The following is a 16291-nucleotide window of genomic DNA, read 5'->3' on the forward strand; positions in this document are numbered from 1 at the left end:
GGCTCTCCTTCTCCTGCACGCCATGTATTATGGCAATCCCTTCTTATCAAAACTCCTGTATTCTGCACTACTTTACTACATCCACTGGCTTTATATCTTCACCTCTGTTGTCTCTTCTTCACTGTAAATTCTCTAGAGCAGGGAACTTGTTTTCACCAAGTTTGTACTAAAGCCTGTAAATTTATGGCACTCTAGGAATGTTTGATAACAACACGTAAATAATTAATAAAAGCTGCACCAACCCTTTCTTTTTCCCAACTTGGAGGCTGTAAGGCAGCAAGACAAGTGAGAGGCAGAAAATATTTCTTGGGCCGAGATAAGACGTGATTCTCACCCCTATGGGGGGTAACTGGCTGACAAATGCTCGCACTTCGGAAACATCAGGATTAAGTTGTGCAGGAATTACAGACAAGAAGCATTGCTTCAGCTACGTCAACCGTAAAAGCAGTCCAGAAGCATCATAAACAGCCTGGCCCCAAAAAATAAACATGTGATAAAAAGAATGGGATATTTTCATTTCAGCTCCACAATGACACGCAGTCTCTTTCCCTCCTTGTGTGTGACTTTGCAAAATTCCACTCTTTCGTTCTGGTTTCTCCATCTTCAGTATAAGGGGGGGGGGGGGGGGGGGGGGAGATAAAAAAAAGGCTATATATAGCAGCAAATGAATAGCTCATGGTTTTTAGTAAATGTTTCTAAAATGAAAAAAACGGAGACAGAATAACAATTATGAGATCATGAAACAGAAAAAAGGCAGAATAAGGTGAAAGAGATTTGTTATTATAGGAGAGGCTGAAACACGAGATAGGTACGAAATTATTTTGAGAAAATAAGAATAGAGAGAAAAAAAAGGACAAAACAGGGATAATATATTTATGTGCCTTAGGCACAACTTAAAAAATCTACAAAACATTCAAATCCCCTATATCTACCTCTAAGTTTATCTTTGTTCATCTTTTAGATATGGAAATTTGGGCCCGGTCTTGAAAAACTCCATTTGAATTTCACAATTGACTTTTACGGGGCCACGAATTTACCCACTGAGTGCAAATGGGTACAGGTGCTTTCCACTGGAGCACAAAAGAAAGGACTTTATGGATTTTTGTGCCTTCAAAATAATCAATAATGTAATCCTGACGCTTATGTCAGTTTTGCCGCTAAATATCCTAGTTTATGAAGGCAATCAAGTACTTTGGCACCAAAGAATATTCACTGCACTCAAAGAAATTTGAACCTGAAAAGTGCAGGGACAAAACCAGAAGCCACTATGTCTAGCACTGAATGTTTAATCAGGCAAAACATCATAAAAACACAGCAAAAAAGGGCAGTAAATTACTTGATTTTAGTGCAGTGAAGTCTCCAAAATTAGTTCTTTTTTAGACCGGAGACATAATGACTAGCTTCTGAATAGATATTGGCACAGCAGGGCACACAAAAGCCCTGATTAGCTGCTGTATGATGGAATCTGTAGTTAATATTTGTTCTATTTTGGTGTTGATTTCTGACCTTTCCTCTTTGACTTTAATTGGTCAAAATCCAAACCTTTTTGAATTTATTTAATACTGGGTAACTGGTTCTAAATTGCCAGAATGTCAGGTCACCTGCTCCCAATAAAGATGGAGGAAAAAAGGCTCATTGTGGTTTTATCTTTCACTTAAATAACATAACAGTTGCATACAGCTGCGTAATAATAACATAACATGCATAACAGTTGCAACACCACTTGTGATGCAGCAGTTCTTGACTTAGTTTGAGGAAAGAAAAAAAGAAAAAAAAAAAAGACATGAACTATGTTATATCAAGCCTGATTCGCATGTCCTTCACCTTCATTTAAAAAAGAGCAGCGATACTGCGACTGCAAACCTGTATGTCTGCGCCAGCATTCAGTAAGAAAAGAATATGATACAATCTTGCTCTAGATTTTAATATTAGACAAAGCCATCAGAAGCTTCTTTGTTAACTCCTAAACCAGTGATAATCCGCAGTTTTTTCACCTCTTTGCATTTGCGGTTAATAACATGGGAAAATATTTCACGATATTTGAGAGCTGTAGCTGCTGTTGTAATACTGTATGAGAGCCTCCTCACTGATTGATTTACGTCCACAACTCCTCTTCCAAGAGCTTCCTTCCCAAATTAAACATGCTAATGATTTTCTATGCAAAATTTAACAACCTAATAGGCTGAACAAGTCAAATGAAAATACGCTAATTGTTGCCTTTGATGTATACTATTCTGCCAATTCTCTCATGAAAACACTATATTAGGATTAGCTGGAGTACTTACTAAAATATATATTAATAAAGAAAAGCTCATATATATGTATATACATGTTAAGAAAACAACACTGCAGGCTGTAACAAACAACTTCAAGACTTCGGACTCACAGGAATGGCTATTATACACTGGAAAACCATTTTCACAGGAGCCCTGGAAACAAACAGCTAAAGAATAAATCACAAACCTTTATCTGAATTAGCTAGTGTTGGTTCATAAAACTGGGTTTGCGCAATAAAAGTAGTCAAAATAAGATTACACAGTCAAAATCATAAATACGGAACGAGATAAGAGAGAGAATAAAAGGCTGGTGAGAGAACAGAAGGCTTCCAGCCTAACCCCGGAGATCTGAAACGAGCTCCCCCAAGAAACTACCCAATCGCTTTATAAAAAGTAAGATTTCCACGGGCATGTATTTTTTCACCTGGAGGACAAGCAATGATGTGTTTTAGCCTACGACCAGCATCACAGAGAGAGTTTTACTGTAGAAAATGGTTTATTCCGTCCTTCAGCCCAGTTCTGAGCGCGAGGCTCAGTGCCGCTGTGGTCTTAACACGTGTAAATAAACCAGAGGCAAACAAACAATAAGAGGGTATAAATATTCTCTAAAGAAATACAGTGACACAAGATTACTTTCTATTGCTTTGTCTTTAAGAGTTTGCTTATAATGATTTGATAATCTAATCTAATTGATCTCTCCAAGTACTTCTATGGCTCTAATCACTGTAGTATCTGATTAGTGGAACAGATCCATACTTTATCTCCAGATTTAATAACTAAATCTATACTTGAAATAGAGTCACACAAGTTCACCAGAGGGAGAGGGCCAGATGCTGCTTAGCCAGGGGAGGAGGGAGGGAATGGGAAAAGGCTAGCGAGGTCCAGGATGACTGGAAAGGGATATTTGGCTTTACGACAAATCATCCCTCTGCAACCAAGCTCCATTTCTGGGGTGACAGAAGTAAAGCGGGACTGTGACATAACTAATAGGGGCAGAACCAAAAATGAGCTACTGTCTGTGGCCCTCTCTCCTTCAAACTGTCTTTTTGCAAGCATAAAGTAAATGTAATTATTATTATCAGGTTTTTGTTCTCTTCCAGGCTAGCACTTCATCAGCCTGAAAATTATGACATTTCCTGAATGTGTTTCAATGGCTTCTTAACCTTTCTAGCTCCTGAGTGCTGGCACAATGGCACGTTGCACATAGAGATTTCAGCAGTGAAGAGGTTAACACCCAAAATTGCTAATAATAACAAAAGTATTCACTCAGCCAGATAATCACTCACACAGAATTTCAATCCAAAGTCACTTAAAATTCAAAAGAAACCATGGTATTTCTTTAAGGAAGTGACGGCGTTTAGAAGAATATTCATAATTCAAACAACAGGCCAAAAGCCGACTTACTGCTGAGTTTATCTATTTTTAATGGAGCAATATTAAGGCCTAGCTTTTGCTCTACCTCAGGTCAAACCTCCTTGGTGACACGTCCTCTAACAGATGCCCAAGTCCTGGCCAAGGGGTGACAGCCAGACCCCTCGTGCAGCGCGAACGCCGAGCATGGAAGGGGATATGGAGCATTCCTGGAAAATCTTTTGTTTCTTCCTCTCTCGTTGGACTGCTGCTTGTTTGCTGTGCTGATCCTCAGCCAAACGAGCTTGTAGTTGAGCATGTCAAAGCTCTGGGCAGGAAAACAGCAACTAATATATGTTAGCAAACTCCGGAGAGAAAAATAGTTTCTGCCACTGAAAACCGCAGGGTGGAATTGTGCGCTGCCGCCTTCTGGGTCTTATTTTGCCTAGAGGGAAGAGCCTTTTAATCCTATTTCTATGCTTGGTTTGCACATCGCCTGGCAGTGTACACCTGCTCTGACGTGTGTGTCAGGAGCCGCCTTTGCTGTCAAATCCCCTTCCTGCCGCTTTCAGCTCCTCTCCCATCTCCCGACTCACCTCGGCGAGCCAACGTCCCTCTCCTGCCCGGCCACATCTCGGCAGCCATCTTTCAAAGACGTCAGGCGCAGAAACAAAATCAGCCTGTCAAAAACACATGAGTGTTTCACAGTTCAAGGGGCGATGTTCTCTTTCACGTGTGAACGACACGGAATATAACACGGGCAGAAGGGGAGGCGAGGGATTTCTGCTAACGGGCCCAGATTCAGGAAGGGGGGGGGGGGGGCACTTTTGCTGTGACCTCTTCAGCAATCGCCTACGTCTCTGTAAAACTCAAGCACCCATTTCCCATGATCTGGCATCATAACGCGCTGTTGGGCATGTAATACCTTCAATACTTAAAGAACTGCAAGTGCAGCACTGCAAGAATTGCCAGTGAATCAAGGGTTTCATGGCACTTTAAAGCAAAGACAATCGATGCATCTTTTGTTTCTTCCTTTATGTGTGACTTCATCTATGGAGACTTCATATAAAAAAAGACTGCAGGTGCTTCGGCACTTAAGTATAGCAATTAGGTTTTGTTTCAAAAGTTATCATCTCCAGCAAAAGTAATCCATTCGTCATTAAAGAACGGCTCAGTTAATGACTGAAAAGTGTAGAAAACAAACTTAATTCTCTTTCCCGTTCCACATAGCGCAGCAGTTAATTGATTCAAATGGAGGGGTACTTTGTCGGAGTTTAGCATCGTAGAGAAACAGCCAAGATTTTAAAAACTAGGTTTACGGCCTGATGATTTCTTGTGAAATTTCCCGGAGTAAACCCATTTCTACAACAGCCATCTACAGCAATATTTCATGGATCCAAAGTGCTATTTAGATCATGAGGTGCTATCATTATCAAAAGCAGTCTTGGAGGAGGTAAATGTGCAAAATCTTCCGTAATATCCATTTGGCTCACATATGTATCTTAGATCTGGCCTTCAGCAACTAAGTTCAGATTTAAAAAAAACCCTCCACATTCTTTTTGGCACTTTAAAATAAATGTGAAAACATATGAATCAATATCAATTTTACAATCAAGTAAGGCAAATTGTACTAGCTTTCCTTTGAGCTTTCAAATCTGTTTATGACTGCATATGTATACACAGATACATAGATAAATGCATGTTTCATATTCCCTTACCACTGGGTCCATCTCGTTAAAATTATTGCTTTGGGAATGAGGATTCTCGAAGACTAAATTCTCATTGGTTCAGCTAAATCCAGCTGGTGAGTGGTATGTTCTGTTTGCCTGTTTGCTACATTAATACTTAGGTATTAAAGACTGAAAAGCAAAGAGTAGCGTTGGCAGAAACTGAAAAAATCCCTTCCAGGGCACTGGAAGGGAGGTTGACACCAACGGTGGTGCTCAGCGTATGGCTAAAGGGCAGCAAGTTCTTAGAAAACCACCCCAACCGTGTGAGCAAATCAGTTCTTGCGTTGGCTCCTCAGCAAGGAACCTTGACGCGAGATGGTAGAACCAGGGAGCTCTTCTCCAGGCCGTGGACGGATGGTCTTTCTTCAGCTTGGGGCACAGTAAGATATTATTGCTACCTCCAGGCTCTCCTGCCTCTTGGAGCTTTGTTCTGATCCTTTTGTGGGACATTAAAATTCTGCATTAGAGTAGATCCTGCAAACCCCCCTTTAATTAGGCTTGAGCAAAAATGAGCTGACGTGAATTAAATTAATTAAACAGAAGGTGTGTCTAACCTGGCTGAATGCATCCAAAGTATCTGGGAAGAACATGCGTGAGTCATTCCCCTAACAAAACCGGGAGCAAAGACCGGAGGAGGAGCCCCAGCTGGTAGGTGGGAGGTAGGGAACTGAGTGCAAGAGAGATGGGAGGTCCCTCCAGCTGGTCCGTACAGAGCTCCAGCCTGCCCAGAGTCTCTGCCTGACAGCGGGGTGCTGTCTTTAGAAGCAAAACCGAGGCGGATGTCACGGTAAGGGTGGCTGCATGGTTGCCAGTCATCGGTACACCGTTATACAGCCATCACTTAAGAACACACTATATCAGATTTAAGAAAAGGAACCAGAATGATAAAATAAGTGTAAAAATTATATATGCCTTACTGCCATTTTCAATGACTTTTAAAATGAACTGAAGGGAGAGAAGAGAGATCATCTGTACGCTACAGAAAGTTGACATGAAAGAGGATGAGAAATCTGTGATCCTGAGGTTTTGGGAGATTCTGGCATATGTTATCCTTGCCCGTCATTCCCCACCCACTCCGGAGGAGAGAAAGTGAGATGCTCCATAGGGTTTCTCCGTATCTACGCTGCTCTGTCCACCTCCTGTGCTTCGAGCATCACATGGACCAGTGCTAGAGGAGACATTTTGTCTCTCTGTCCCCAACACCCAAAGCTACACTATTTGGACATTCCAATATATAAGCAGATGATGGAAACTCGGCACATAATGAAAACCAAACTCGGCACATAAAGAAAACCTCCTTATATTTAGCGGAGCTTTTTCATCATCTTGAACCAACTGTTGGATAGGTTTTTCCCCCCCAGTATAGAAGAAGGGTGCCTAGGTACAGACTGTGCCTGCATGTAGATCCTATTTGCTCTGGGCTGAGCCTTCCAGAAGGATTCAGCAAGCTGTGCAATCTTCTCCTTACACAATGTACGCTTCCATTAAAAATCTGCAGGCAGTTTTTAGGTGTAAGAATATAGAGAACAGAAAGTAAAGACAGAAAGGCAATAGAGACAAATCCTTTTCCATGAGCTCTGTGAAATCTTTTCTCAAAATAACTTCGGAGGGGTTTTACTGCCAGTTCAAAATGGGGATGAATCACTTCTGATGTTTCTGATAAAACAATATTCAAAACTTCAAAATCACTTCCAATTCATTTATGCCACCATTTAATTAGGGCTTCTGCAACATGTTACAAGGACGTCATTATCCCCTATAATTGTATAATAATTACAATTTTTAATGAAATAATTGCAAGTACACTAGATGTGTAGATATAATTATGGTAATTACATAAATACCTGATTTTCAGCTAATAATTAAAGAAGGCCTTTACAAAAAGGGTGAAATTTAACAAATGGAAGCTTGCCAGAAAACAAATACAAATAATAAGTGACTCCCTCCTATAGATTTTGCCTTACTAGATTATCTCTCTCTATATATACCATATATATGATTTTTGACACATTATAACATGATATAAAAATAAAAATTATTTAAATAACTATTAAATCATACTGAGAGACCTCAGTACTTTGCCTCTGCAGGGCCTGATCCAAAACCACTGACATTAATGTAGCCCAAACCTAATAATCCTATGTGGTAAGTCAGCATCTCACAAGACGTCGAATTGTAAGTGACCACGGAAAGAAAGAAGATGTGAATAGCGCCCACAAGAGCACACAACCTGTGTTCCAATTCCTCTGCAACATAAAGGGGCAGATCCTGGACCACCAGTAAGTACTTGGGGAAAGGCCCATGTGCAAAGGAGACCCTGAGAGCTGCTGGGGGACCATGAGCCTTCCTTCAGGGCACAGCACCCCAGCACAGCTGGTGCTAAAGCTTAACAGCAATACTGGCTCTGATCTTCACCCAAAACGTGTCTTTTTGGTCGAATCTGCTGGCTATACCCCTGCTAACACAGAAACCCTGCAGATTTATTCTCTCTCCATCCCCTTGATGGACAGACCTTTACAAGGCAACGGTGTTTCAATAAAGGAACTTCTTCCAGAGCTTTATCAGCTGAAGAACCAGAAAATCTTCAGCCAGGTAATTTTCCTTCTCCTCAAACACATTCCTAAGACTAAACTTACTATGCATTTACTGGACTACTAGTATGAATAGGAAAGGCAAAAGCCACCCTCAATAAAAAGCATATAGCAGGGCAGATTCTGATTACTGCTCTGATAGCATAAAGGGATATAAAAGAACTCCCACAGCAGAGGAATTAGCAACATGATTTACTGCTGCTACTGCAATGTTTCAAAACACTTAATGGCAAAACTCTGGGAAGGAAAATCAGCTGCAGCACCTGCACTATGCCTTTTCCATGTGTCTTGCAATTTCTGTATTCACTCGGAGCAGCTCTGATTTCAGGGGCCACTCTGGTCCCAGCAAAGTCTTGGAATATAAGTGCAAACGTGGCTTAAAGTCAGCTTTGTCCAACCTCCCTTAGCCTTGTTCAGTGCTGCTTCTCTTTAGGATAAATCTTCATTATTGCAAGCATGAGAAAGTAAAATAAGATATATTAATATTAAAATAGAAGGAAATGGTTTGATATCCCAAAAACAAATCTCATTTATGTTAAGCTCATTGAAGCAGTTGGGTTCTGAATGCAGAGTATCATTAATAATACTATACATATCAAAGTAGAGAAGAAATGTAAATTTGACAACATAAAGTAAGTAAAAATGAAGAGGGCTAAAGAATTATAAGTGAAAAGAATTTGAAAAAAAAAAGAATTTATACTGGAGCAATATTCGAGTTATAAGCAGATTATTAACATTATAATTGAGATGATCCTTAAGAACGGTTTGACACACGTAAGCATCGTGTTCCAAGCTTCAAAAATTACGCAAATACTAAAAATATTTGTATCCATGTGTATTATAAGGAAACAAAGAAATGAAGAGCATGAACACCGAGAGAAGCAAAGGAATAATAATACAACACAGGGAAAAAATGACAAAAAAAGGCAAGCAGAAAATAAGTTATCCAAAAGTCATATTAGTTACTCAAATATTCCTCCTGAAAATGTACAAATATCCGTATATAGCTATTTTTTATAATGTGTTCCCATTCTGGCTTTAAATGGTAAACTAGAAAGTAGCAGATTGAAAGGAAAAGCATCTCACAGTTGTTTATGGAGTACAACTGGTCCAACCCGAGAAAGGCCAGGGGAAGAAGCACAAACCAGTTTTATCCGACTTAGTGTTATCAGGGTAACGGTACTATTTTAAAGACTGTGTGTGGGAGGATGTAGAAAATGAAAAGCAAGCAGTAAAATAATGGACAAGGAATGGAATTAGATGAGAATTTAAGACCTGCAGGAGCTACAAGCACTGTCAAGGTATATGAACAAAGCAATGACAGCACGGCGTGGTCAGCAAGAGCTCAGAGCCTGAAGAACCAGACATTTAGAGAGGACTTTGACCAGTGTTGATGGCATTTAAGATGACTAGAGTTTTAAAATGCAGTCTGCAAAGTCTTCTATTGTCAAGCAGTGGCTCACCCAGAAAGAGGACGGGAGAAAGTACATCGGAGTTTAAGCATTTTATTTCAAATATGACATAAACCTACTGCACATCTTTGAAAAACGCTGCTAACTGACACTAACAGCTTTAGATTGTGAAACGATGAAAAGGTCTGTACAAGACAATGTTTGCTTCATTATCTTCTTCCATGTACTACTAGTATAATAGGAAACGCTGCAGTGGTATCTGAGGAATGGAAAAACAGGAATACAGTGCTTCAAAAAGGAATAGAAAAATAGAACAGGCTTGGTGTCTCAGTGCGTAGCACTGGAGTTTAGGATTAAGGACTACACTTGTGCCTGCTGATACCGCAGGGATGAATTTTGGCCTCACGAGGCCAGAATGAAGATGAGGGCTCCTCAGCCAGGAGTCAGCGAGGGAGAATGGGGGCAGAACTTCAAACGTGTGCGAGTAACTACTGGCACAGACATACGACAGGCAAATAATTCAGTATGAGTTTCCAAAGTGGCCTAATGAAGATATACACCCTTTGTAACGATTGATAAACATCAAAATATGCACTAAGGTAGCGCTGAGGGCTTTGATGCTCACTTTCAAGTCACCACAAGCCCTGGTAATGGTCTAAGAAGTGTGTTCTTGGCCTCCTGGCAAAGCAACATATTTTCATAGAATCATAGAATGGTTAGAGTTGGAAGGGACCTTAAAGATCATCCAGTTCCAACCCCCTGCCCTGGGCAGGGACACCTCCACCAGACCAGGTTGCTCAAAGCCCCACCCAGCCTGGCCTTAAACACCTCCAGGGATGGGGCATCCACAACTTCCCTGGGCAACCTGTTCCAGTGCTTCACCGCCCTCACAGCAAAGAATTTCTTCCTAATATCTAATCTAAATCTCCCCTCTTCCAATTTAAAACCATTACCCCTTGTCCTGTCACTACACTTCCTGGCAAAGAGTCCCTCTCCGGCTCTCCTGTAGGCTCCCTTCAGATACTGGTAGGCTGGTATTTTGACATAGCTCAGTCTGCAGTGATGGAGGCTTACACCTTAGATTTCATACTTCTCATTTATACAGTCATAGAAGAAGAATACTTCGAAAATTTTTTTGATGCTACACCACCTACAAGTCCATTACTTTGATATTGTTTTCTACATTACATATTTAGAAAAAAAAAGAATCTGATAATCGATTGATAAATGTTACCAGTGGAAATAAACATTTTAACAGGTCTCAGCTTGTCCTTTTCAGGTTGATTTCAGAGCTGAAACAGGTATACAGAAAGAACTCCATTTAATGAAATCCATAGGAACTGCACATGTTGCATTAATTCCTCTTTTCCAACATTTGATGGGAAGCAAACAGTTCTAGGATAGTTAAATGGAGCGTTGGAACAAACACCCAACAGAAACACAGGGTAACAGGCTAAATGGGGCTTTTTTACATTTCTGCTTAGATTTCTAAAAAATATTTCATACTGCTAAGCTTAAAAGCCTTAAAGTTATCAGTGCCATTTACAAATCACAACTGGTGTAACATATTCTCTATTGAAAACAATGAATGATCACAGCAGGATGAGATTATAGCACTGTGATTTGTGTTTCATTTCCAAAAATGTATCTGTAGGTATGTATATATGTTCCGACGCGTCCATACTAACCACAGCCATAACCCAGAAAGTGCGGTGTTGGGAGCTTTGCTCTGAAAATCAAGTAGCCCATTAGGAGGCATAAATATTAATAGAGCTGTCTAATCCTACACTCTCAAATGAGGTAGTTCAGATCATGATTCTTTGCATTTAAAATTTATTCACTGCACCGACTAGAATAAGAAACAGAATCCACATGTGAAGAAATCACTGATCTTGGGCGGTCTCTCAGCCACTGATAATTCCTAGACATAAAAGTAAGGATCAAGTGATTTCCTTCCTTATTCTGCTCCCAATTCTCCCACAAATGCTAACGTATTCCAAACTGCATGGGCCAAGTTCCATGACATTGAATATATATCATATTCTCTACAAAAGCTACACCTCTACCTTTTCACATTCCGATACCTTCAGGCAATATGAAGGCTTTAGTACAGATTTGTAAGAAAGAGCATAGCATCACCCCAAGTGCACAACACGCAATAAATACCTGGCGCTTCTTTTAGCAGGCATATTAGGGATAATTTTCACATTTCCTTTATGTTGTTATTAAAGTAGGTGCAAAGTGTTGCAACTCAAAGAAATTAATATAGAGTATCAAAAACCCCACAGGCATGCAGCTAAAGCAGGATGTACAGTCCTCCTAATATTAATTATAATAAGTTACCTTGTCATTCTGGACCACAGGTGAAATGTTTGTGTTTTGACACAACAGAGACCTGAAATACCAAAGGGAGTGCGAAACTATTCACGTATTCCCTAGAAACGATGCAAAAGTTTGTTGGGAAATTCAGGAAATACCACATAATCAACAATATAATTAATATCAGTCAGTAAAAGGGTGTTACCTACAATATTACCTAGGTTCTATTAAAATTTAGAATTATGGAGTCTAGCCTCTAAAAAAACAACACAAAATTGATGAGATGGCTTTGCACAGATTTTCTCAAACCAGCCTCAGCAAATGGAGAGGTTTCTGCTTGTACGCGTACCCATAACGGAGTTAGTCACCTCTGACCTTCACGTGCCTGAAGCAAAAGACACGAAAACAGATGATCTTTCTTTATCTATTGAATCAGTAAAATTGAAGATGAAGCACACTGAAATACAGGCATCCATATTTAGCAAAAAGCATGCGATACTGTCTCGTTCCTTTTCACCCAGCCTATCCTTTGGTAGTCTCTGCAGTGTGCAGGTCCCACCAACCCAGTGGTAATGGTTATAATGCCCATTACAATCTCCAGCACGACTCACAAATAGAATTCCTTTCCTTTCTGCATCTGTCTTCATCAGATTACTCCCTGTTCTTCAAAATTTTGAATTTTCTCATGTTGCTCAGCTGACAATTAAGTGTAGATACTAACTTATTTACCTAATTCAATCTATTTCATGTAATAAGAATCAAACCATATATACAATAGTATATGGTTATTGGTTCAGTCACTTTGAATTTTATATCCTTGATAAATAAAAGAATGATGTAAGAGTCTGCCTCCTGTTTTCGTATTTTCTCTTTCCAGTAATTTTCATCACTGAATGTAACGAAATGACTGCAACCTAAAAATCCAGCAAAAGAGAGAATATTGAGCCTTTCTTCTTTCTCAACCAAAAACAATGCTATTTCCAAACTGCTGCTGCCGTGCCTCTACTGCAACTTTGTTCTACAACATGATTCCTGTTTCTACGAGGGATGGGGACAATCCAAGGATAATCTCAGGTTCTATCCAGGCGAGTAGAGCGTGAGTTACTCAGAGAAAAGAGATCACTACAGCTATGCTCAGGCTGAAGGTATTCGGGAGTTCTCTGCACTTCTCAACAGGAAAAGGTGGGTTTCTGCTGCTTTTTATTGTGCTGTGTGTGCGATGAATTTAACTGGAAAGGTACCTACTGAATTTCAAATAACTCTCTCTATTCTCCTTCAGGCTCACAGGACAATAAACATGAATTTCTCATCTATTGGGCTCTCCCTCCTTTTATTTTTGCTATTTTTCTGATTTTATTTTTTTTTTTTTTAATATTCTCTCATAGGAAAAGACACTTTCCGAGAACAATGATGGAGATCTGCATCTTTATTTATGACTTTGTGAATCAGCGTCTGGGTGATAGGAAGTGAAAGTTGCTCAGCTAATTACACACGCTTGATGAACTGCGTAATAACTGCTGCAGCACTGCACATTAATTGAATGCATATAAATGACAGCAGTTATTCTAACTTGAATGATGTGTGAAGAAGTGACGTTGCTCACAGTACCCTGATTATCCTTGTCTCCAACTTCAGGAATCCAGCTTGAACAAATGTATTTTTACAGCACTGAGCAAAAATTCCCTAATAGAAAACGTTAGAAGTTGCCTCAAAGCCTGGCACTTAAAAAACAAATTGCCTTAAATCACTGAAAGTGGATTTAGACATCTAAAGAAGCATCCACTGAGCAACTACAATTAACAATTAATAATTAACTAGCTACATCTAACAGTCAGTAGGACCTGCAAGAGCAAAAACCTTGGAAAATAAGGCCACCTTCATTTAGATGCCTATATATCACCTTAAAAACCTAATATAGAGAGAGTTCGTAGAGTTGAACTTTGCCCAACTCTGAATAATTTCCTGCTCTGATGCTTCCCCTAACACATATTAGTTCCGGAATAACAGGGACATATAGCAACTGACACAAAAAATATGGATTACAGCTAATAGGCAACCAGGTATGTCCACGCTACTCTTTGTTTACCCTAAAAAGCAGTATAGGTTCAAACGTAGTCCAGCTATCAAATAACACATTACTTTAAAGAAAACAATACAGAAAAATAATTTGATGTAAAATAAAATTTGTACAAAATTTGTACTTTAAACTAGTACCAAATACCTACTTTAAATCAGTATCAAAATACACCTTCTATATCGCATATCAATTGCTTCGGGAATCTGCAAATGTTCACAAAGAAATCTGCAAATTCTCCCATACAATCTAACACAGGGAGAAGCCAAGTTTCCAAAGCTTCCAAAAGCAGCCTACTTTCCCAAGTACCACGTCACAATATTTTAACATTTTCCTACACCCCTATTAAGAGACTTTTGGCTTTACAAAGAGAGCTGTAATCACACAATAAAGGAAACCAACGTTCACTTCGAGAAGCGTGTAAACGAAAAAAAGTGTTTCATATCTATGTTTCAAGAAAGTTAACACTGTTCCAAGGAAACAGGGTGTATCACGTAGAAAGTCAAGGCAGATTTTCAGCCCTGGTTTGCTATCATACATCATAGCCATTACGCTGTACCACTGGAATATGGAGCTGCAGAGCCGGGCCAGCAACTTCAACGGCAAAAGCTACCTCCTAGGCAGGTATAGCCAACATGCTGTACCTACGTACGAGCGACAAACACTCCTCTAAACCACGAGGCCAAGACAGAGACGCTGCCAACAAGGTCAGCATGAGACAGTGCAAGAGAGACGATCAGCTGCAGCTGAGTTCAACCTTTACAAACGTTATCTTCTCATCTGCTTTACACGGTCCTCTCTTTAAATACCTTTCTGTCTTCGTCAGGATAAACTAGTCCCTACCAGTTCACTTCACAGCATCAGCAAATCAGCCTCTTTCAGCTGTATTACTCGTTCTTCCTTTGCAAGGTTTCGATCTTTCCCCCATTTTTTTTTTTTTTTTGTCCACTTTATACATACCTCCTTTTCTACAAATTTTCTTGCCGGGTTTTCTGGCACATTCCTTGGATATTCTTTTGACTGAAAAATGAATAGAAGACTAGAAAATAACATGGAGCTCCATCACAGACAGTAGGAGCATGCAACACCACTATCTAACTTAAGTATGACCTGCTTTATTAGGTGAGGAAGATTCTCAACTTGTTGTGCCTGCACATGCAATGGATAAGATGTTGATGCATCTTCCCAGAAGTCAGTTGGGTGGCAATGAAAATTAGGTACCGACTTTGACCTAAAAAAAAATACACGTGCTGTGGGAGAAAGAAAAAAATGAGTGTAGACAGAAAGAAAAAAAAAAAAAAAAAAAAAGAAAAAGCAAAAAAAACCCAAGGACAGATGCATAACACAGAAAAGCAGCATGCATACATGTAATATGCCGGCATGCAAACAGAGAAAGCCATGCATGCTACCAGTACACGTGAATTAATACTGTTAGAACGTAGAACAGGAAAATAAAGAGATCTCCCTGTTTCGCCTGCTATTAACTCACCATCCTCGGTTGGGACATAGATATTTAAATAGAGGCAGTCTTCATTCTGATCTTGTACATAGGTGGAAACTACATCCAAGTTATTAGTAAACCACACGGGAAGCATGACTTCAGGCAGCCTGCCTTCTATAATGTTCTGGGGGCACACTGGAGCAAACTGAGTGGTATTTTTGATATCTGCCCAGGGAGACGGAGGCTCAGGAGGTTGAAAGCGGCGCTCCCCTGTTGGAGGGGCAGCATACGGAACCCCAAGAAACTGAATAACGGGCCCCAAAATTTCATTATTAAGTTCCTTCTTAATCCCTCTTATCTTGCCAAAGTTGGTGGTCACCACTGGGTTGGTATCATCCAATTTTTGGGAGGACACAGCTGCAGCGTGAAGCAAAAATCCAAGTATACAAAAAGCAAAAGTGGCATTCAATCCCATGTGTAACAGGCGGACCATCATCGCTCTCCATACACAGTTCAGCCACATGGATCTTGGAAAGGCCATGGTCCCACATTAGGTGTGCAACTACAGTGAAGCGATCTGATTTGTATCCACTGGTGTAAAAACAGGGCAACCGAAGGAAACAGATCAAGTTTCCTAAATAGGTGCCTGTCAGAAAAATCTCAAAAGGCTTTTCATGCGGTAAGTATCTTCCATTGATTTCACACTTATTGAAGCTGCATCTTCACTCAGCACTATTTATCAGACTACATCCTATCGACAATTCTGTTTTCCATAGCAGCAATATGAAGAGAGCAGCCATTTACTGCAGAATCCCCTCTTATAAATCAAATCCAGTTAGCCGCAGGTCTATATCCTGGAGAAAATGAAAATAAATCATTAGTATGAAAGAGCTAATATGAGCAGAGTGATAACTAGATGTTTCACAAGTTATTTACATACATTAATAGTTGCTAGAGTCATGTAAGTAAAATCGCAGTAGTTTATGGGTCCATGAAATGGCGGGTGAAACACTGATTACTGGATTATCTATAATATCACCTGTTGAATTTATAGATTTTTTTCAGAAGAAACAGGACTCACAGAAAATACATTTTTAA

At 39.9% G+C, this 16291-nt stretch overlaps 1 protein-coding gene across 8 annotated transcripts in view; it reads right to left on the bottom strand.

The window, feature by feature from the left end:
• Positions 1-15966, bottom strand: part of NLGN1 (neuroligin 1) — a 308570-nt gene extending 292604 nt beyond the window's left edge. For 4 of the 8 annotated variants that reach the window (XM_074152931.1, XM_074152930.1, XM_074152929.1 and 1 more), the window contains exon 1: positions 15242-15734. In XM_074152931.1, coding sequence (XP_074009032.1) covers positions 15242-15734 — 493 coding nt within the window. Of the gene's footprint in view, positions 1-14712; positions 14773-15241; positions 15735-15917 lie in introns of those variants that run through there. The other 4 variants (XM_074152927.1, XM_074152925.1, XM_074152924.1 and 1 more) reach the window with 2 other exon arrangements.
• Between the last annotated feature and the right edge of the window lie 325 nt (positions 15967-16291).

The sequence above is a fragment of the Numenius arquata genome, chromosome 9, assembly GCF_964106895.1.
Source record: "Numenius arquata chromosome 9, bNumArq3.hap1.1, whole genome shotgun sequence".
In the NCBI taxonomy this organism is placed as follows: Eukaryota; Metazoa; Chordata; class Aves; order Charadriiformes; family Scolopacidae; genus Numenius; species Numenius arquata.